Raw genomic sequence first — 21640 nt, forward strand, 5'->3', positions numbered from 1 at the left:
AGGTAGATCTTACCTTTTTGAGAAAATCCAACTCATTTCCTAAATCTTCTTCAGTCTCCTCAGATATTTATTAACGAATAAATCAGATGTAGCCTTCTCCTCTCAGAACATGCTACCTGGAGTGGGGTTAGGAGAGAAGTACACAAGTAAACAGCAATTTCAGTAAACGAAGTGTTAAGATGGAGACGTATAGAGCACCAAAGGAGGGGAACAAGGTAACCTGGGGGCTGGGCAGCAGAATAGGCTTCTCGGAAAAAGTCACATCTAAGCTGACACCTGAAGATGAGTTTTTTTAGTTCAATATTAAGAGAATTACTTAACCCCTGTCCCTTAAACAGAATTGTAAACTCCTTAGGGTGTGGCTTCTGATTCCTTTCTTTCCCTTCTTTCCCAAGGGGAGGCGAAGGAGGTAATAATTTTTGAGGATCTGGCATTTGGCTAAATATTTAACTTTTCATTTAATTTTCATAAGAAACTTGGGAAGTGGTGTCTTAATTATTGCTTACAGTTGAAGAATATTCATCTTCTAGGGCTGCCATCACAAAAGAAACAGGGGACTTGAACAAAATTTATTTTCTCTCTGTTCTGGAGCTTGAAAAGCCCAAGATCAAGGCAGATTTGGTTCTTGGTGAGGGTGCTCTTCCTGGCTTGAAGACAACTGCCTTCTAATTCTGTCCTGACATGGTAGAGAGAGAGGGAGCAGATTCTCCAGTTTTTCTTCTTATAAGGGCAGTAATTCCATCGTGAGGGTTCCAACCCTAACCGTGACTAGCTCCCAGAGGCCTCTCCAAACACCTTTACGTTGAAGGTTAGGGCTTTAACATAGGAGCTGGGTTGGGGGAGGGGGATGTGTGTGGGGGAGAGACACAGTTCAGACCATAGCAAAGATACAGGCTCACAGAGATTAAATCACTTGCCCAAGTTCACAAAGCTGATGAAAAGAAGACCAGAGAGTCACACCCAGGTCTGTCTGTCCTTCAAGTCTGTCTGCTCTCCCACACCATGGTGCCCTGCATTGTGTTTTATCTGCAGGTGGCACTCACAAGTACTTGTCGAATTGATTTTATATTTTATAGTTGTTACAATAGATACCTATCATATCTGCAGACCTTCAGATCTATACAATCTAAAATCCCACCGACTTAAAAATTTGCAGTGAAAGGATGAGTGAGAAGGGTCCGTAGATACAAAGCCAGCAGTCTTTCTCGATGGCTGCTTCACGTTCCATACCTCACTAACTGGTACACTGTCCGTTTTTCTGCTGGATTGGTAATATCTAAAAATAAGCAAATGGTCATTTTTGCTCTGTGAGCAGGAAAGCAGAGCACCAGGCCATGGCTATGTCTATGTGAGGTCTGCTATCTTCTTTCTAAAAAGATTTCTATCTTTTTGAATTATTTTAAGGTGCAGGACTCGCAGGTAGTGGTATAGATCAGCTGTTTAGGCAGCCAAATATGCCAGCTCAATTGCTTTTCAGTCCCTTGCTTTTCATTATGTAATGATGGTCTGAATAATAATAGGTGTAGGGATCTTGTGTCACAGGCATTTTTGACATATCTAAAAGTAAAATAGGTCTGTGTTTACACACATACACACGCACTTCCTTCTTTAAGGAAGGAGGAATACAAGAAATCTGAAGATGTGTGTGGGCATTTTACAGGAAAGTTTTGCTATTGAAGAAACTAATAATAAGTCTTTATAAATACAGTCTTTAAAAAAAGCTTTATTTTAACATCCCCAAGTATGTCTAGAACATAGTAGGCATTCAATGAATAATTAATTTGAACTGAGTTCATGGTACAGGTGAATTTCACATCTTATATTTTATAGTGGTTACCTGAGTTCCACTGGTTTTCACAGTGATGATACAGGCATTCAAGAAATAGAGCTTTGGGCACGTGGGTGGCTCGGTCAGTTGAGCACCTGCCTTTGGCTCAGGTCATGATCTCGGGGTCCTGGGATTGAGCCCCGCATCAGGATCCCTGCTCAGTGGGGAGTCTGCTTCTCCCTCTGCCTCTGATCCTCCTCCCCATCTGTGCTCTCTGTCTGTCTGTCTCAAATAAATAAATAAAATCTTAAAAAAAAAAAGAAATAGAGTTTCAGAGCACCTGGATGGCTCAGTCAGTTAAGCATCCAACTCTTGGTCTCAGAGTTGTGAGATCGAGCCCCACATCAGACTCCATGCTCAGTGAGGAATCCACTTGAGATTCTCTCTCTCCCTCTGCCCCTTCCCCTGCTTGCATGCTCTCTCTCTGTCTCTATTACTCTCTCTCAAATAAATAAATATATCTTAAAAAAAAGAAAGAAATAGAGTTTTAAAGGAAAGGAGCCTGAAAATGCATTCTACACTGACATAGAACTCTGGCATTTCAAAATCACTGATATGTTCTTCAACATCAGACTTTACTAATCACATGAATTTTATTTTTTTAAAGATTTTATTTATTTATTTGACAGAGAATGAGACAGCGAGAGAGGGAACACAAGCAGGGGGAGTGGGAGAGGGAGAAGCAGGCCTCCCGCAGAGCAGGGAGCCCGATGCGGGGCTCGATCCCAGGACCCTGGGATCATGACCTGAGCCGAAGGCAGACGCTTAATGACTGAGCCACCTGGGCGCCCCAAACACATGAATTTTAGGTAACAGTACAGCTTTATGAAGACACTGGATGTCTCCTTTAGCTGTGTGACTGGTGCCTAGCACAGTATCTGACATAGTAATGCTCACTAAATGGATGAATGAAAACAGTATTCTGTACTCTTCTATTTTGGTGACTTATACAGTATACTTAAAGCAGTGAAATAGTTTCAGTTGTATTATCTTTATTTACTTAATCAGTAAGTTACATTGGGTTTCATATTGATAAACATAATTTAATATCAGGTAGTGTCATCTATTTATCATAAAGTTCCCAAGATTCCCAAATCTTAAGAAATCATTGCTTTCTTAAATTTTCTGTCTTATATTTGGATATTTTATTTATATTTGCATGATCACAATCAGTCAAAGGATGGCTAGTATTTGTTAGAGCTCTTTAGACCAGTTTGGGAAACAAATCTGTCAGGTGTCCAACGAGATAACTTCTCCCTTGGCCAAATTTATATTCTGCTTTAGATCTATTCCCCATCTCACCTTATCACCCCCAAACCACAGTGCTGTTCATTTCCTATTTGAATAAACAATCTGATGGATTTAAAAATCTTTTCTTTCAAGGTTTCATCATCCAAACATACTGGAGTTGGCTGCCTATTTTACAGAGAGTGAGAAGTTCTGCCTGGTTTATCCATATATGAGAAATGGATCCCTTTTTGACAGATTACAGTGTGTAGTAAGTCACACCTATGACTCTCCCTGACGCTCTGACCCCCTGAAGCCCTGAAGAAGCTGCTGAAACGTCCTGTGGGATCCAGGGGGCCAACATGTATTCACAGCAAGAGATAGCCAACAGTGGGTTTCCCAAGGAAGTAGAGGACTTTTCCATGAATTAATATCTTACTCTAAAAAAAGACTGCATAAATACCTGAGTTATTGTGTGTTGTGCAGCACGGTGGCCAAAAGATTTGCAGGGTCCTTAGTCCTTATTGATTCCATATCTCAAATGAGTTTACATTAACTACTCTTATTTCTTAGATAATTTCTATTTGCATAACTTCACACAAAGTACCACTGAATACAAAGGATAGACATAAAGGTGATACAGACTCCTTAAAGAGAAAGAGGTTGAAAAATGCCTTGATTTCTCATGTTTTTGAAAGATAAGTTTAAAAATTCATTCTGGATAGGTTAAGTCTCCGTTAGGGTAAGAATAAAAACAGATTATTCTCAATTACCCACACTATTATGCCACAAATAATTTTTAAGTCTTATTTAATGAACTTTTTTTTAAGTAGGCTCCACACTGTGTGGAGCCTGATGTGGGGCTTGAACTCATGAACCTGATGAGATCAAGAGTAAGATGCTTAACTGACTGAGCCACGGAGGTGCCCCTTATTTGTGAACTTTTAAACATAGTTACCTTACTGGCCATATTTTGATTAAGCTAATGTTAAAATTATTGGGTATTTCCATTGGCTATAAAAAGGCCTAGTACCATTGGCAGCAGAGGAAAATGTTTCTTGAATCACAAATAGGTTGTGGGAAACCAAAATGTTCATACCCTAGCCTTACCCCACCTCACCATCTGCTTTTCTTCTGGCATACTCCTATGTAATGAGTATACACATTTCATTACCAAACCAACTACTGTTGTCTTTTTAGGGTAACACGGCCCCACTCTCTTGGCACATTCGAATCAGTGTTTTAATAGGAACCTCCAAAGCCATTCAGTACTTGCACAACACGGAGCCGTGCTCGGTCATCAGCGGCAGTGTATCAAGGTAAATTATCCCAGAGCCTTAGGTTGCACCTGAAAGCCCCTTTCATCATCACAGGTGAGTCAGACTTCACACTATTTTCTACCTGTAGTTTGTATGTGTGTGTGTTTAAGGGTTAAGAATTCTCATCGAAGAGGGGTGTCTGGGTGGTTCAGTCAGTTAAGCGTCTGGTCTGACTCTTGGTGTCAGCTTGGGTCATGGTCTCTGGGTGATGGTCTCAGGGTCATGGGATCAGCCCATGTCAGGCTCCATGCTCCGTGTGGAATCTGCTTGGGATTCTCTTTCTCCCTCTCCCTCTGCCTGTCCCCACCCACCTCCGTGCATGTGTGTGCTCACTCTCTCTCTCTCTCTCTCTCTCTCAAGCTAAATAAAATCTTAAAAAAAAAAAAGAATTCTCATCTAAGTATTTAAAATCTTACTTTTTTTAGTGAAGTATAATTGACATACAATATCCAGTTAGTTTCGGGTGTACCTTACAGTGATTTTATTTTTTTATTAATGAAAATTTTATCTATCCAATTTAAAAAGCTACATTTACATGGCCAAAGGGAGAGTTTATATTATCTTTGGGAATTATTAATGAACAACGTAGGATAGACAGTTTTGTGTATTTTACTAATGATACCTGACACTAAACTTTGAAATGAACCTATATTAATCTCCCTTCTTTCTTTTTAAGTGAGTTTTAAGGTAAGGTTAAGTGACTTATACAGAGATTCCCAGCAAGATAACAGCAGTAGACAGTAGAAGGTAATTAAAATTCTTTGTCCCGGAGTCTCTTGCTGATTCCACTGAGCCTGCCTGCAGCCTCTTAGCTTTACGTATTCATCTGTGACAAGCCAAGCAGCAACTCCCGATGTGCATTTCTGAGACATCAGAACATTAGAAGCAACATCTTCCATCTTTCTTTCTTTTTCTTTTCTTTTTTTTTTTTTTTTTTTTTTTTTTTAGTAGACCTAAAGACAGAGAGTAGATACTCTGTAGCAAAATCCTCCTGGTGAATTTTTCCTGTGTGCCCTTCATCTCGAATCTGTCCAAAAGTAGGTAAATATACCTTTGCTGAATAGCAGGGATGACTGAATTTAAAAGGCTTCTGCCTCTTCTGAACCATCTCCTGGTATCTTGAAAAAGCTTTTAGTGTGCTTTTGAGTTGAACAAAAGAGGGACTGATTACTTACTTCTTTGTTTTTCTGGTGGAATTGAACTCCATATAAAAAGACCCTAGATTTTTCCTGAGTCCTGGGCATGTGTGGAAACAACCCATAGGTGTCTGCTCCTGTGGTACTGTGGTTAGGTCATCAACTCTGCTGGCCCCTTTGAATCAGCACAGAGTGGGTACTCCCTCAGGGGACCTGGGTCAAAGATGCACAGCCATGGAGTCAGGTCTATTCTGAAGGGCTGAGGTGGCCACCCCCAACAATCCGCCTACCTTGCCACCAGCTCAGCACAGTACGTTCTTAAATATATTTTATCTGAGTAAATAAATATCTGGAATTTTGCTGTACATATATTCTTCTTCTGGTTTAAACTTAAAGTAAGTCTAGCTTCTTTTCCATCCCAAGCAGTAACACATTAATGTTATTAATTTTTCTTTTGTGTGACTGAGTTCATCGCATCCTTTCCTGAATGCAGAACTTGATGGGGGAGGGGGGTGAGAAGCAAGAGTGCCAAGGTTCTGGTTCTTGATGGGTGAGGGGGACAGGGAAGGCCACCAGCTGGAACAAAGGGAGTGTCAGGGTGGAGGGCTACAGATCCAGCCTCTGCCTGCGTCTAGGGTTTTCTGCCGCTGTGGGCGTGCCCCCCAGCATCCCTCTCCAGGGATCAGGTGAGAGCTCGGGCCGTGGCCTTGACACCTGCTTTCTCATTATGGATAGGTGGCTTCAGGCAGGTTCCCAGGAAATAGGCTCAGAGGAGAGGCTTGCCTGCAGGAGGTTTTTTAGAGGGCTCTCAGGAACAACAGGAGTAAGGGAGGGAAGGAGGAAAGCGAAACTGGGCAATTGGAGAAGCTGAGCTGTGAAATGGTAGTAGAGGCTTGGTCAATGCCATGGGGAGCACCGGTGCTGGGATGGCCCTTCGAAGATATCCTGATGTGTGGCAAGGTGCTTGGGTCTCTGCACCCCTGTGTCTGACCAGCTCTGCGTGGGGCTGTGACTTGCACTATGACTTGGACGAGGCAGCTCCCTTCGACCAAGGGCAGGTTCCAGGTAGGGGTTTAGCTGTGCGCCGTCAACAGCCTCCTCTCCCTGGCTGGGGAACTGTTGTCTCCCTGTGTCCTGGAGGAGGGGTCTGGGTCACACTGCTGCAGCCACTGCCGTCATGGGGAGAGATATGACTGCCTGGTGCTCTGCAAAATGGGACCAAATGATTTTTCTTTTTCATCAACTTTCCTCCCACCTTCTTCCCATCCTTTCCTGTTAGCTCACTATCCCCTAATGTTTCAGAGACATCTAATTTAAGAAACTGACTTTCCATTTAATGTGATTCTGAGCAAACTGCTTAATTTCTGTAAGCGTCAGTGTTTCCCTCTGCAAAATGCTAATAAAAGAATAATAGCATCTATCTCTTAGAATTAAACGCCATAAAGTACATACGGTGCTTGGCAAAGAGAATGCACTCATCAAATGGTAGCTTCTCTTATAACTAGTGAAGATGTGGTAGGAATCTGGTGACAAAGGCTAAGAGATATGATGGCCAATCTGTCTTTTTTACTTACCACTCTTAACCAAAATACTAGATGCTATAACCAAAATACTAGAAAGTGGGTGACTTATAAACAACACACTTTTATTTCTCACCGTTCTGAAGGCTGGAAGTCCAAGACCATGGCACCAGCTGATTCTGTGTCTAGTGAGGATCCACTTTCCGACTCATAGATGGCCATCTTTTCTCTGTGTCCTCGCAGGGTGGAAGGGGCAAGGGATCTCTCTGGGCCTTCTTTTATAGGGGTACTAATCCCAGTCATGAGGGCTCTGCCCTCTTGACCTAATCACCTCCCAAAGGTCTCACCTCCACATACCATCCCATTGGGGGTTAGGATTTTAGTATATGAATTTGGAGGGGGGACACAAACATTCTACACATGGCACTTACCTCCATCATCAACTTACTGTGTTTGAAAAGTAGGTCCCACAAACTAAGCTCTGTTTTAAGAAAAATTACTTCTGTGTCAACATATATTTATTGAACATTTTGAAAATCATGTTTATGTTAGTTTACAAATATTTATGGAACATCTGTTGTATGCAGAGCATTGTATTAGACCACGTGGGATAGATGCTGGTGATCATCGTCTTATCCTTGAAGGTTCAACCTGGTGATCAGAGAGATAACACAAACACAGAAACTACATAGTGAAACACCTAACATGCGCAATGCCTGCCTGGTCTAAGAAGGCTCATTCTAATTGCGGAGTTCCACGTCCAGCCTTTGAGGAGATGGATCATGACAGTGGATTGGTTGAAAGAACAGGAGAGAATATTCCTAGCAGAGGCAATCATTTGTTCAAGGGAGGGAGTCAACTAAAGAGTTGCCAAGTGTATAATGAAAACGAGAAAAATGGGTTGACTGGAAAGGAAGGGACAAGACTGGAGAAGGAAAGGTCTCCTGGGAGGGATGAGGAATGTGGGGGGCAGGGGTGTAGTGGGTGTGCATGCTAACCAGGCGGAGGACCTGGGTAGGATAAGCTAAGCCCTTACGAGGAATTCTGAGGCATTTCTGGGACTAGAGGTGGGAACAGAAAGGTCTGGAGTCCCTTACGATGTCTCACACTTAGAAGGAGGCTATTAATATCTCAGGTACTTGGGGTCTGGATGTGCCCAACTATAAATAATTTCAGTAACACTGCTAGACAGAGTGCCCAACAGTATTACAGATATGGAGGACCAAAAGCTTATCTGGTCAGATACAGAGAATTTCATGGAAGAGGCAGGGTTTAAACTGGATATGTGCTACCAGCATATTTTATTGTTTTAGTTGGTGAAGGGGCTGCTGAGGAGTGTTGCCTTTCTGGGTTTCCCAAAGGGGTTGAGGACTCAAACGCAACTATCTATGGACTATGTCCACCCGGGCACGTGTCAGGGTATGGAGTTCCGGGGCTGTGGGCATTTCTTTGAGATTGTGGTTTCACACAGCTCATCAGTGTGTCCCTGGAATCAGTGATTCCAGAGCGAATCAGCCCTTTCTACTGCCAATGAACTCTTGACCCTTCTGCTGAGCCTGCCAGCAAGGATGTTAATTAGTACCAACTATAACAGTACATCCCACCCACCCCCCTTCCTTTGTGTGCACCTGTTCTCTGGAAACTGGAATGAGACCAACCCATTTCATTCAGGGCACTGAACATCTGATGGTGATGACATTCAGCCTCCAGCAGTCCTGACCAAATGTGAATTGGCTGACCCAGATTACCCTCCCGATTCTTTTAAATGAACTCTTAACTTTGCTTTAAACTTGGGCCTCCCTGATTCTTGGTCTCTGTTTGTACAGCCTAGTGCTTTGAGGACAGTCTGAGATTCCTATTCTTCTGTTCGTGTCATAGACATTTTCTCACTCTTTGGAAGGAAAGGCAGCTTCTAGGAGAGATGTCATTTTATTGCACAGCCCTTATAATTGGCTCGAAAAAGGACATCTCGAAATGTGTTCAACAGCGACCTTTTCTGGGACTAAGTCAGGGCTCTGTTTTTGATGGAGTAAGAAATGGAAGATATTGTTACCTTTATTTTCTCTTCTGCATTTGGACCTCAGACTGATGAATCCCAGGAGAGTTTGTCATACATCACTTGACATTACTAAATAATGTTTTTAATAGTATGAAATAACATGGAACAATGTGCATAAAGTAAGATCAAGTGAAAAGAGCCAAATTGAACTAGATACAGTATACAGTTATAACTTGCAGAACTCCAAATTCATGAATTTTTCAAAAAGATTAAGGGGCACCTGGGTGGCTCAGCCGGTTAAGGAACTGGCTCTTTCTCTCAGCTCAGGTCTTGATCTCGGGCCATGAGTTCAAGCCCTGTGTTGGGCTCTGCACTGGGCATGGCACCTACTTTAAAAAAAAAAAAAAGATTAAAACATACCAAAATATGAATAAGATTTTATGTAGATGGAGAGACTATGGCTTTTTGATTAATGGTTTATGTTTTACTTTTCTATCATGTTTTTAAAATTTTTATTTAAGGGTTATGTTCTACTGTTATAATAAAATAAAACTCCTTGTCCAGAAAAGGGCAGGTGACTCCTGGACCCTCCTCCCAGAGTTGTGGGGATGCAGTGAGGTAATGAGTGTAAAGCCCAGGGCCCGGCTTGGCAGTAAGCTGTCGTTCCTGCCGCGTCATGGAGACTGTCTCTAAGTATTTCATCCAGCCTGTCCTTGGACCCTTGCACGGTGTGTTGTTAGTGCTCCATTTGGGTGCAGCTCTAACGAGTGGAACTTCGTTTCTTTTGAGCTAAAATCTGTCTTCCTGTGATTCACCCTTCAACCGTTGTTTTGCCTCGACGATTATCTGTATATACCTGAAGGAAAGAAGAGAGAAATTTCATTTTGTTTGCTCAGTAATCAACAGTTTCTCATCTTTTATGAGTAGCTGAACAAAAAGATGTTTCTTTCAGTTAACTGTAGTAAATTGAAAGAATAGCAAACGGGAAAAGGAGGGTTAGGCTTTTGTCCTGGCTCTGCCATTTACAAGCTATTTTGCAAAAAACAAGTCATTTTGACCATGTGGGCTCATTTACCGCATCTGAAAAGGACGTGATGATCCTAGAGCAGCAATGACAAATCTGTTTCATCCCACATTCCATCGTTGATGGATTGGTAATGACTTCCCACCTGCAATGTTGAAAGGGAACCTGGGGTGGAGGCATTCTGAACTCAATTAGTGATGTCTGCCAAGGAACCCGAAAGATGCTTTGGCAGCATTTGGGCCATCTATTTGCCATACGCAGAGTGGTTTCAGGTCCACTTATGGTTTCAAATTCTCTTAAGTCACAAAGCGATTATATCAACGATTGTTTGCTTGGTGTCTGCTATAAACTCAACATTATGCTTATGTAAACAACATAAGCTGGTTTCTGAGTAAGTGCCGAATAGTATCATGCAGGCGGCACGGTGGGAACTTGGGGGAAGGAGAACCACTGCCATTCAGGGTAGCAGAGTGAAAACTTCAGGGAGGAAGAGAATCTTGGGCTGCAAAGAGGATTTGAATGAAAATAAGGGAGGGAGGAATACTTTGCGGGTGAGGGGAACAGTATAAAGAAAGTCCCCGAACAGTACTAAGCACTGTCTGGCTAGTCTGCACTGGGAAGTGCTAATGCATTCAGGGGAGCTGATAGGCTGCAGACAGATTAGGGAACTCGGTGAAGGCCAGCCTGACTTTAGACCTGACATAAAAGCTGACTGAATAACTTACTCCTCCCAACAACCCTGAGTTTGGATATCATTGGTCTTATCTCAGTATGACAGAGGAGAAAACTGATTTACAGAGGTTTGTAATCTCTCTCTATCCCATGTCTGCAGATGGGGAAGGAGGTGGGGTTCTATGTTTGTGTGGGTCCGAATCATGGTCTTTTTAGGCACTTAAGTGTTCCTAGCCGGGATTCCTGGGAGCATGCTGGTTTCATGGGCAGAGACAGGGAAATTGGGCAGGAGATGGGACCATCACGAGTGCAAACTTGGAAATGTTGACATTGAACTCCTAGTGAAAATGGCAGTAGGCAGCAGACTTTGGGGGGAGAATAAACCTGGAGGTCAGCATTGGGAATCTTTGTCTTGTTCAAGCAGTGAGAATACATAGTCTTCTAAGGCGACACTGTCAAGGACACAGCTGTGGAACACCCAAGGAGGAAGCCAAGCCCGCATTTCAAAGGTATTTTCAAGAAGTCTAGTGGTTTAGTTAGCCCAAAAACGTCTTAGTAATTTCAACTCTTCAAAGAGAATGTTATAAAAGCAAAATTCACTTCCAGATGGTGGAATTTAAGGAGGAAAGGATTTAAAGTAAAGAATCATAAAGAGTTGAAGTCTCTGTTCTTGGCAAAGTCTCTGTTATTTGGGAAACGAAGATGTTTTTGAATTACAGGATCACATAAAAGCATCTGAAAGCAGTAAACCTTGTTATTTCCATCCCATCCCTTAGCCAGCTTAATTGTTTTCACATTTATGAACGATTTTAAATTGAAATGCATTTTATCCTCGGCATTTTTCATCCCAGGCATTCATTCCTGTTAATGTTTCCAAAGCCGAGATAATCTCGGTGAACATTTCTAATGTTTCCTATAAGATCATGTTCTCAGTCCATATTGCCATGTGTCTCCTGCCAAGTGAAACAGCCTTTCATACGAGGGAGGTGGTCTAGGAAAGAAAGGAAGGGAAAAGCCATATGCTTAAAAACGAATTCTTAAAAAAGAGATTGATCAGAGATGTACGGTGGTAGTAAATGCGTGGAGAATTTCCTTTGTGAGGGACTGAGTGGCTGGGAGGGAGGCTAAGAAGTCATAGATTGGCCCCTTCCTACAACCGTGACACCCTTGCCTGAGGACCCAAGCTCCGCCTGCATTTACCCCCCAGACCTGATGTGTGTGTCAAGGACCCTGCTCAGCTCAGTGTTTAGTAGGGATGCAAAACCTACAGGGAATGCAAAGTATGTTTGTTTGATGGGTTGATTGTTTAATTAATGAATCTCCCCCCTAAAAAATGTACTTTTGTTTTTCAGAAACATTTTAGATATAAACAATTCTTTTTCCTCCAATTTTTCTATTTTCCCCGAGTGTCTCCCTTCTTCTAAAATTTCCAGATAAGTTTATTTTTTCTAAGGGATGCCAGCACAGTTAAATAGTACATAAATTTAAATTGTCCTTGTAAATTTTGTTTGCCATCACTGTCTCTAAACCTCAGCACCCATTTATTTATACACATGTGTACATACATGCACACATGTATGCCAAATGATTCTTCTTTTCTCTCCATGATCTTAGAGTATCTGGAAATGTTACGTTAGTCAGGTTCTTCCAGAACTTCTCTGGAACTATTTTGAAACTCAACAGACACCCTGAAACTAATTAACCCAAGGATCCCCAGATCTCCAGGGTCATCATGCAACCCCCTGTACCTTTGTTATTTCAGACTGGTGCCTTGAACTTCTAGAAATCCCCAAGTTTCTTGGGATTTTAAGGTGGGTGTAGGATGGACAAAGGCCAGCCTATGTCTTTCGGAGTATATTTCAGGGCCCTCCCTGTGTAGCAGGCGCTCTGAATACATTTTCTCATTTAATCCTTGTAACAACCCTGAGAGGTAAGCCTTCCCCGATCTTTTTACCCATGAGGAAACTCAGCCTTAGGGAAGTTGCGCTAGTTTGGTTAGAGACGAAATTTCACATTTAACGCATGAATATGCCTAATTGGCTGGACCTTTACACAGAGACTCTAGGACTCATAAATCATCAGTAAAGCAATAACAACCTTTAGAACTGGGTTCAATGGAAAAGAAAGAGAAGGTCATACAATTGAAGGGGGAAGAAAGGGCTTCAGCTGCATCAGATGCTTGGCATGCTGAAGTGGGGGGGGGGGTGTATGCCCTTTTCCAGTAACCTGTAGCTTCCCTGAGAAGTTGGATCAGCCTCATCTGGTGAGGGGTGTCTCGGTGTTGTAACAGCAGTGACAGCAAGATGTCCTGTTGCCTCAGGCTGTCACCAAGAGGCCGGTGGGTCGACTTTATCTCTGGGACCAATTTGTCGAAGTCCAGACTTTTCCGGAGAATTGCCAGGCACTCAGGGACTGGGCTACTTTGTACCAATAACTCCCCCCTCAAATCCTTTACAAATATGTCTTTTTAAAAACCAGTCCTGTGCTTACATGTCAAGTGTGTATTTGTACTTCCATTCAAATTCTGCATTATAATCTAGATGCATCATCATGCTTTGTATTTATATTTTAGGCCCAAGGGCTTCAACTAAATCAGGAGAAAAACTGACATGCAAGGAAGGCAATTATTGTAGCCTTTGGGAGGTTCAAGTCCCTCAAAAAGAATTGTCGTGGAGACCCCTGGCAATAGAAAGATGAAGTATGTTACTCCCCAGAGTCAGGACAAAAACTGACCACCTTGTGTAGGATTTGCCCTTTCTCAGTGTACCACCACTGATCCTGTACTAGAAGAATCATCTAGAGAGGCGATGGTCTGTGTTACAGTAAGGAGCATTGTGGGAAAGAATAGCAGAAATAGGTTGTGGAGACACTAAATTGAATTGAATGGACCATTACATGTGTCTTATCTATCTCTTTGGTAAGCATGATAGCTAGCAAGCTACCCCTTTTGTTCAATTATACTGTTATGTGATTGCGGTTAGTTTATATTGTCTTTATTTCATTAGTCTGTTCTTAGCCCCATAGGATAAACATATTCCATTGACCTGCGTGATAGTTGAAGGCACGGCATGAATGTTCTATTTAAGGCTGCAGTAAGGGAAAGAATTAGGGTAGACCTCATTGTTGAAGGGGTTTTGCAGTTCCTACTTTCTTAAAACAGAACATTCTTCTTCCTCAGCTCCTGTTGACTTTTCTTTAGAACGGAGTAAATCACTACACTCAAAATTCGTGTTATGCACTAAAAAGTCTGCTGGTCTTTTCACCAAATATCACCATTAAAGTGTAAATGCAGCACCCTAGAGCGGTTTCACATTCTGACTGACAGCCCCTCACTGGCCCGAAGCCCTCTGTACGTGTTACTGTGTCACACATTGTGGTTACCCGCTCCCCCTATGTCTGTCAAGAGCATGAGTCAACAGTTGCTGAAAGCTTCCTACTAGCTTTGCTGAGGGGCAAATACAGGGATTAGATAATGGTTTTGGTTTTGAGGCTGTTTGTTTTTTTTTTGTTTTTTTTTTTTGCTTTTGTGCTTAGAAAAGACTTATTCTTCAGGAATTCTAAGTGTTTTACAAATTCGGCTTTTGCATCCTCATGGGTCTAGCATTTTACGTTATGATTTTATACCTTCTTTAGAGCCGGAGTTGAGGAAGAAGAGGGCGAGATGTTTGACACTGAGACGCGCATTCAGAGTCTTTCTGTCCCTCTGTGCTGAAATTCAGTGTGTGCGTGCAGGGGGAGGGGGTGTGTGTAGAAGAGAGCTAGGCTGTCAGTGCAGCAGAAGCTGGAGGGGCAGAAGGTGGGGTCCTGCTAATGGGCGTTAATGAACCTCTCTACCCATCTCACCTCCCCGCACACGTGGCAAACTCCTGCATTAAATACCCCGGCACTCCGAAATGATCCAGGGATCTCCAGGAGGCTCCTCCTTGACTGGAGCCCTTGAAGTGTACACATACCTATGGAAGAAGTAATTTTGAACTAAATGTCTGTTCTTATCTGGAGCTGGAGAGAAGGTAGGATCTGGTTCTAGTGGACTCAACATCTTCAGAGGTTTGTCAGGATAGTCAATGCTGTTTTCCAAATGAGACGGATGATGAGTGCCCTAGATGTGCAGGACCCAGGCTGGCCTTAGGAGCTGCCAGGTCTGAAATATACGGAGAAAAGACAAGGCCAGGAGAAAAATGAGGACTGTGATTATTGATACAAGTCTGGAGGGCTGGGCTCTCTCTGAGGTTCTCATAACTGCAAGGATCACACAACAGGTAAGAGCCTTGGGACTCATACATGAGGTGTGCTCTTTGGATTTTGCAATTCTCCTGCCACCCTTAAAGGACAGAGAGTGACATCAAGTTTAGAATGTGTTCTTCTGGATCCTTAAAGGGTCCTGAGGAATGTCTTCATGCTGTCTGTTGTTAACTCAGTTCTAGACAAAGTCCGGGTTAGGATTCTTTTTTTTTTTTCTTCTTCTTCTTTTTTTCTTTTTTTAAGGATTTAAAGATTTCTCTCTGAGAGAGAGAACAAGCAGTGGGAAGGGGCAGAGGGAGAGAGAGAGAGGCAGACTCCCCACTGAGCAGAGAGCCTGACATGGGACTCAATCCCAGGACCTGGAGACCATGACCTGAGCCGAGGGCAGACGCCCAACCGACTAAGTCACCTAGGTAACCCCGGGCTAGAATTCTTAAAGGTCTCAGCTTTGAATCCTCAAAACAGAACTAGGACTCTGAGTACTCTGGATTATTAGGACACCTGCAATTCAGGCCTATGAAACTAGGTTCTGCCTGTCAGCCTACCTGTACAGGGCGAGCAAGGGACTTCTGGAACTTTTGTAAGAACCAGTATTTGTTCAGGATTAAGAATTTCTTGTTCTTATCCCATAGTTATTACCACTTTTTTTTAAAGATTTATTTATTTATTTTAGAGAGACAGAGACATGAGCAGGAGGGGCAGAGGGAGAGGGAGAGAGAATCTCAAGCAGACTCTGCACTGAGCACGGAGCCCATCGCGGGGCTCGATCTCACGACCTTGAGACCACAACTTGAGCTGAAATCAAGAGTCGGACGCTTCACCGACTGTGCAACCCAGGCACCCCACTGTTACCACTTTTAATGACAATGTGTAGCACTACAAATACACCACTTGCGTTTTGGATGGGCAGGGCTAGTATTAGAAGCTTTGGTTTCAGGGAACAAAAGGTAAGCTCTGAAGAGCCCCCAAGCAGAAGTGAGAAATAGATTACTTTCTCTTGGCCCACCCACCTCTTTTATCAATATCCATCTGCTCTCTTATGATTCGTTACTGATTTTCATCTTCCCTACCATTTATTGGGCATTATTGTATGCCGGGTAGTAAGTAGGCTGTTTGTATTCAGTTCTGTGAGTTCTGTTGTTTGCCTCATTTCACTTGTGAGGAAAACGACACTGAGGCGTATGGGGTGAAGTTAGCCACCCGCAGTCACAGAGCCAGGGTAAGACAGAGCTGGGACTCACACCAGGTGGGGGCCATGTGAAATGCATGGGCTTAGCCTTTTGCATCCCTGCTATGGCAGTCCTTTGAAGGTAGAAGTAAGCTGATGCTTACCGGTCAGCCAAGATGTTAAGTGATTGTTAAGGTTTTTATGTGACAGGTAGCTAAAACTGACTTTAAGCACTTAGCCTTTACCTCTGCAGATATTTATATTTTAAATAAGTCCCAAAGACATTTTTGCCTTTACTCCATAGAAAGTCCGTAGAGATGGGACAATGGACTAGGTTTATCCTTAAGGCAGGGCTACCAAAGATTCCTCACCCCATTGCAGGTTAGTGGCTCTCTGCTGATAGGCTGGACATTCCACAGCACAGCTCTGGGCACGTAACAGGTATTTGATTATTAGCTGATTAAAACCCACTTCAAATTCTCATTGTGTATCAGAAGAGCACAAGGAAAGCTACTTTGCTTAACTTTAGTTTCTCCTATTGGCAAAGGATCAGCTTTATCCACCAACTCCCTACATGTATCTATAAATTTGAAAAGCCCACTGTTCTTAGGTCAGGTTTTCATTTTATTTTTTTAGAGATTTATTTATTTGAAAGCGAGAGAGCAAGAGACAGCATGTGCATGAATGGGGGGAGGGGTGGAGGGAGAGAGAGAATCCCAAGCAGACTCCCTGCTGAACATGGAGCCCGACGGCGCTTGATCCCAGGACCCTGAGATCACGATCTGAGCTGAACTCAAGAGTCGGTCACTCAACCGATTGAGCCACCCAGGCGCCCCAGGTTTTCATTTTAGAGCTTTATATAATACTTGTATTTCTACTTTAAGAAAAATGAGAAGATACCCTCTAGTTCATGGAAAATTATGTATGGCTTTGTGTTGTCAGCGTTTGGAATTAACCAGATATGAAATTGAGTGTGTCATTTTGTTTTTCACCGGAATGCCGTTATGTTTTTGTCTTGTTTGTCCTTGATTACAATTTTAGTGCAAACATACTCTTGGATGATCAGTTCCACCCCAAACTAACTGATTTTGGCATGGCACACTTCCGGCCCCACCTGGAACATCAGAGCTCTACCATAAGTATGACCAGCAGCAGCAGTAAACATGTGTGGTATCTGCCCGAAGAGTACATCAGACAGGGCAAACTTTCCATCAAAACGGACGTCTATAGCTTTGGAATTGTGAGTACCAAGTACCAGTCAACAAAGGAGGAAAGCTTACCACCAGGAATGCTCTAAAGTCTAAGAATTTTTTTTAAGGGCTTTCACTTTGAGACCTATTGATTTCCTGTTACTCATTTTCTTACACACTAATTTTATGTAATCAGTCGAATAGTAAAATATAGTCATTAATTAGAATGAACGTTACCTATTGTCAAGGTTAATCGCTGCAACTAATTGTATGTATATATTTAACATATGTAGCTGACTTTCTATATATTCCCTATAGGTAATAATGGAAGTTCTGACAGGTTGTAAAGTGGTGTTAGATGATCCGAAGCATATCCAGCTGGTGAGAATTGTCTTCATCTCTGTTCCTGTCTCTCGGTCATTTTTGGGGTAGAGTTCTGAAAGATAAAGTTGTCTTCTTCTCTTCCTAGAGGGATCTCCTTATGGAATTGATGGAGAAGAGAGGCCTCGATTCATGTCTTTCATTTCTAGATAAGAAAGTGCATCCCTGTCCTCGGAATTTCTCTGCCAAGCTCTTCTCGTTGGCAGGCCAGTGTGCTACCACGCGGGCAAAGTTAAGACCGTCAATGGATGAAGTGCGTACACATGGTTTTATTCAAAACCAAGCCCACAGAACCATGGAAAATCTAAATTGGATAAATTGTGTCTAAGTGAATTCTTTATCAATGGGGCAAATCCAGCCCCTAACACAGAATTTTAACCTCATAGCTTTTCCAAGTCACAAGTCCCATTATATGGTACTCTGGTGGAGAGAGCATTGTTGGATGGGACTTAAATGAGTAATTTTAATGAAAAGACTTAAGTGAGTAGTTTGGAGAGAATTTATTCAACACTCATTTAGAGATCTGGTCTATTAAAAAATGCATTACATATTTCCTCTATTGATTTTTTAAAATTTACTCATCAATTTAATCATCCATGCATGGATTTGCTTATTTGTTCAACAGATACTTAGCTAGTGCTTACTTTGCATGTGCCAGACTTGGTCCTGGGTGCTGAGGGTACACCAGTAATCAAGATATATTTGCTGCCCTCAAACTCACAGTCCAAAGTGAGAGTCAGATTAGTTAACATGGCATTTCAGTACGGAGAGATAAGTGTAATGATAGGTGGAAGCCCAGGTCAAATGGGAACACATACCAGCCAAGTCAAGGAAGCTTCTCGATGGAGGTAATGGCTGAGCTATAGTCTAAAGAACAGGGTGAATTTAGGCAGCAGTAAGGATAGAAGGACATTTTAGTTGGAGAGAATCTATACCTGCAAACCTCAGAGGTGATGGATTTTATGACACTAATACTGCAGGCAGTTCATGGAAGTGGAATATGGTGAGGGAAAAGCTGGAGTGCTTAAAATAATAGAAGGTTCCAGGTGACAGAGGGACGTGAATTCCATTCTGGGATTTCGGGTTTTATCCTGAGTCTATCGTAGAGCCATGAAAGGGTTTTAAACAAGAGGTCAACATAATCAGAATGTAAGGAGCCCTGGCCTGGGAGTCAGGAGAGCTATATTTTAGGCGTGGCACCACCAGTAAGAGCTTTGTGACCTGGAATCTTGGGCCCAAAAAGAGCTATGAGATACACAGTGGAAGAAACATGGAATTGAGAGCCAGATCTGAGGTCAAGCAACACATCTGCTCCTTACTGGCTAGTGATATTTATTCCCTTTATCTGAGCCTCAGCTTTATTATCTGTAAAATGGGAATAATAGTGTTGTTTGTGCAGATTAAATGAGATAATGTGTGTGAAAGCACTTTGTAAATAGTAAAGCTCTCTAAATGTAGTTTTAAAAATTACATGTGTGCGCGAAGGGATGTTACATGTTCTTTCAAATCTGGTCGACAGTTCTCACTTTGGGCTGCACATCCAAATCAAGTGACAAGCTTTTAAAATATAGATTCCTGGGCCCTTATCTTCATATTTTGTCGGTGACGATCTTTAGGTTGGGGCCAAGGGATCTGTATTTTAAGAGGGCTCCTGTAGGTAATTCTGACATTTGAGAACTACAGATTGGGTCCCCTGTCCCCTGACCCTTTCCAGTACTCCGCATATTAAGGTTGAAGTAAAAAATGTATGGAGACTCAGCCCAGGACACACAGTAGTTGGTGGCAAATCTAAGCCTCAACTCAGGTCTCTTGATATTTACTTCAGTGCAGTTTCTTTTATACTTGGCTTTAAGTCTTTTAATTTACTCATGAAACTGAAAGGGTTTAGCTAATCTTTAATAATACCTTCCCATTCAGAACTCTATAGTTGAACTTATTTCATGAAAATAAGAGAATACTCCTTAATAGGTAGATAGAAAGAAGGTGAAAGGAGAGGTTATGGAAGCTTAATGCAAATGTTTCTTTGCTTCTTGGTTAACTAGGTCCTAACCACTCTTGAAAGTACTCAAGCCAGGTTATATTTTGCTGAGGATCCTCCCACGTCTCTAAAGTCCTTCAGGTGTCCTTCGCCTCTGTTCTTGGAGAACGTACCAAGTATTCCAGTGGAAGATGATGAAAACCAGAATAATTGTTCACCACCTCATGATAAAGGTTTGAGAAAAGATGGAGTGACTCAGAAAGTTCCATTTGAATGTAGCCAGTCTGAGGTTACGTTTCTGGGCTTTGACAGAAAGACAGGCAGTGAGAGAAATGAGGATGCCTGCAGCAGGCCCAGTTCTTCTTGTCAAGAAAGTTGGCCTCCAAAGCATTCCGCTCTATCCCAGGACCCAAGCGCCTGTGGTACATTTATGGACCCTTCTGCAGAAACTCCAGGCCATTCTTACAGGAGCAGGCCAGTGGAGACCAGCTGTTCCTGCAATTTCTCCTGGAACAAATGTGAACCGTACAAAAGAGAATCGATCTCACCAGAAGACAAAGAAGAAAGCAAGTATTGCTAAGGCACCTGAGTACAGGTACCATCTTGGGAAAACATTGTCACCATAAGTCATGCTATGAGGACTATCGATGGTGAGTTTGGGGGATGCAGATCAATAATCTGGACAATGCTATTCCTTCCTTCCCAATTCCTAGGCTTACACCTAGGCTAAATTAGAGCCGTTCAAAATTACTTAAGATCATGAGCTCTGACCTCAGACAAACAAAACCTACCGCAAAAGGGACTGGATTCTCCTGTCTTCTTCATCAGCAGCATGAGCCCTCAGAGCCTCCAGTCTGCTAAGTAGGTTCAGTTCAGTTAAATCCCATTGTTCTGTTTAGCTTGCTCTCGAAGGTCGTAGGAACTGTCTAATTTGTAAATGTTAACAGATGCCTTTTTAAGGAATTACCTTTTTGTTTATTTTAATTAACACTTAGTATTTTTTCTGTTCATCCCTGTCAAGCCTGCCTGCCTGAAAATGAGCCAGATTCACTCTTGACTATGACATGTTCTCTGTAGGGAGGGGAGAGGGGATTCTTGCCCAAGATCTGGATTTCTGTATTTAAACTGTTAGGATAGTTTATCACATATCATATAGTTGTTAGCTATTATTACAATTTTTTTTACAAACTTAGGAATGAATTTGACATTCATAATCCTGAGTAGAATTTATGAAATTTTAATCAAGTAAATTTTGTTTCTGAGAAAATGGCTGGTCACAAGGGCTTATGTCAGCTTTTTGTTTGATCCTATGCCTGCCAACTCTGTGCCTTTACTCCTCCTGTTTACTGGGTCTTCCCCTGTTGAAATCCTACCCGGGCCGTCAAGGCCCAGCAGAACTGCGTCTTCCAGGAAGCTTCCCCGAGCCAGAAGTACTCGCCTCATCAGCATTACCATAGCATTGTTTTTGTGTTTCTATTATATACGTGTCACTTTCTGAATTGTACCAAAGTTGCCTATGCCGTCTTCTCTCTCTTACTGGGTTGTAAACTACCTGTATTAATGTCATATTGTTGCTATAATAAATTATGACAAACTTAGTGGGTTAAAACAATATAAGTTGGGGTGTCTGACTGGCTCATTCAGTAGAACATCTGCCTCCTGATCTCAGGGTCGTGAGTTCGAGTCCCACGTTGGGTATAGAGGTCACTAAAAAAAAAAAAAAAATATATATATATATATATATATATATACACACACATATATATGTGTGTGTGTGTGTGTTAATTATTTTACAGTTCTGGAGGTCAGAAGTCCTTGGCATTCTTTCTGGAGGCTCTAGGGGAGAATTCATTCCCTTGCCTTTTCTAGCTTCTAGAGACTACCTGCATTCTTTGCCTCATGGCCTCTTCCTCCATCCTCAAATCCAGCAATGTGGCATCTTTGAATCTAGATTTC

The 21640-nt window shown here is 42.3% G+C and overlaps 1 protein-coding gene across 1 annotated transcript in view; it reads left to right on the forward strand.

Annotated features, from left to right (window-relative positions):
* The window catches only part of IRAK3 (interleukin 1 receptor associated kinase 3), a 47237-nt gene extending 25936 nt beyond the window's left edge, over positions 1–21301 (forward strand). Inside the window, exons 7-12 of the mRNA XM_028110812.2 lie at positions 3212–3326; positions 4256–4374; positions 17177–17375; positions 17644–17706; positions 17795–17959; positions 19749–21301. Coding sequence (XP_027966613.1) covers positions 3212–3326; positions 4256–4374; positions 17177–17375; positions 17644–17706; positions 17795–17959; positions 19749–20264 — 1177 coding nt within the window. The 3' untranslated portion in view covers positions 20265–21301. The remainder of the gene's footprint in view (positions 1–3211; positions 3327–4255; positions 4375–17176; positions 17376–17643; positions 17707–17794; positions 17960–19748) is intronic.
* The last annotated feature ends 339 nt before the right edge of the window (positions 21302–21640 follow it).

Source organism: Eumetopias jubatus, unplaced genomic scaffold (assembly GCF_037043125.1).
Source record: "Eumetopias jubatus isolate StellerSeaLion01/CBP00866 unplaced genomic scaffold, mEumJub1_p1.0 scaffold_8, whole genome shotgun sequence".
Classification (NCBI taxonomy): Eukaryota; Metazoa; Chordata; class Mammalia; order Carnivora; family Otariidae; genus Eumetopias; species Eumetopias jubatus.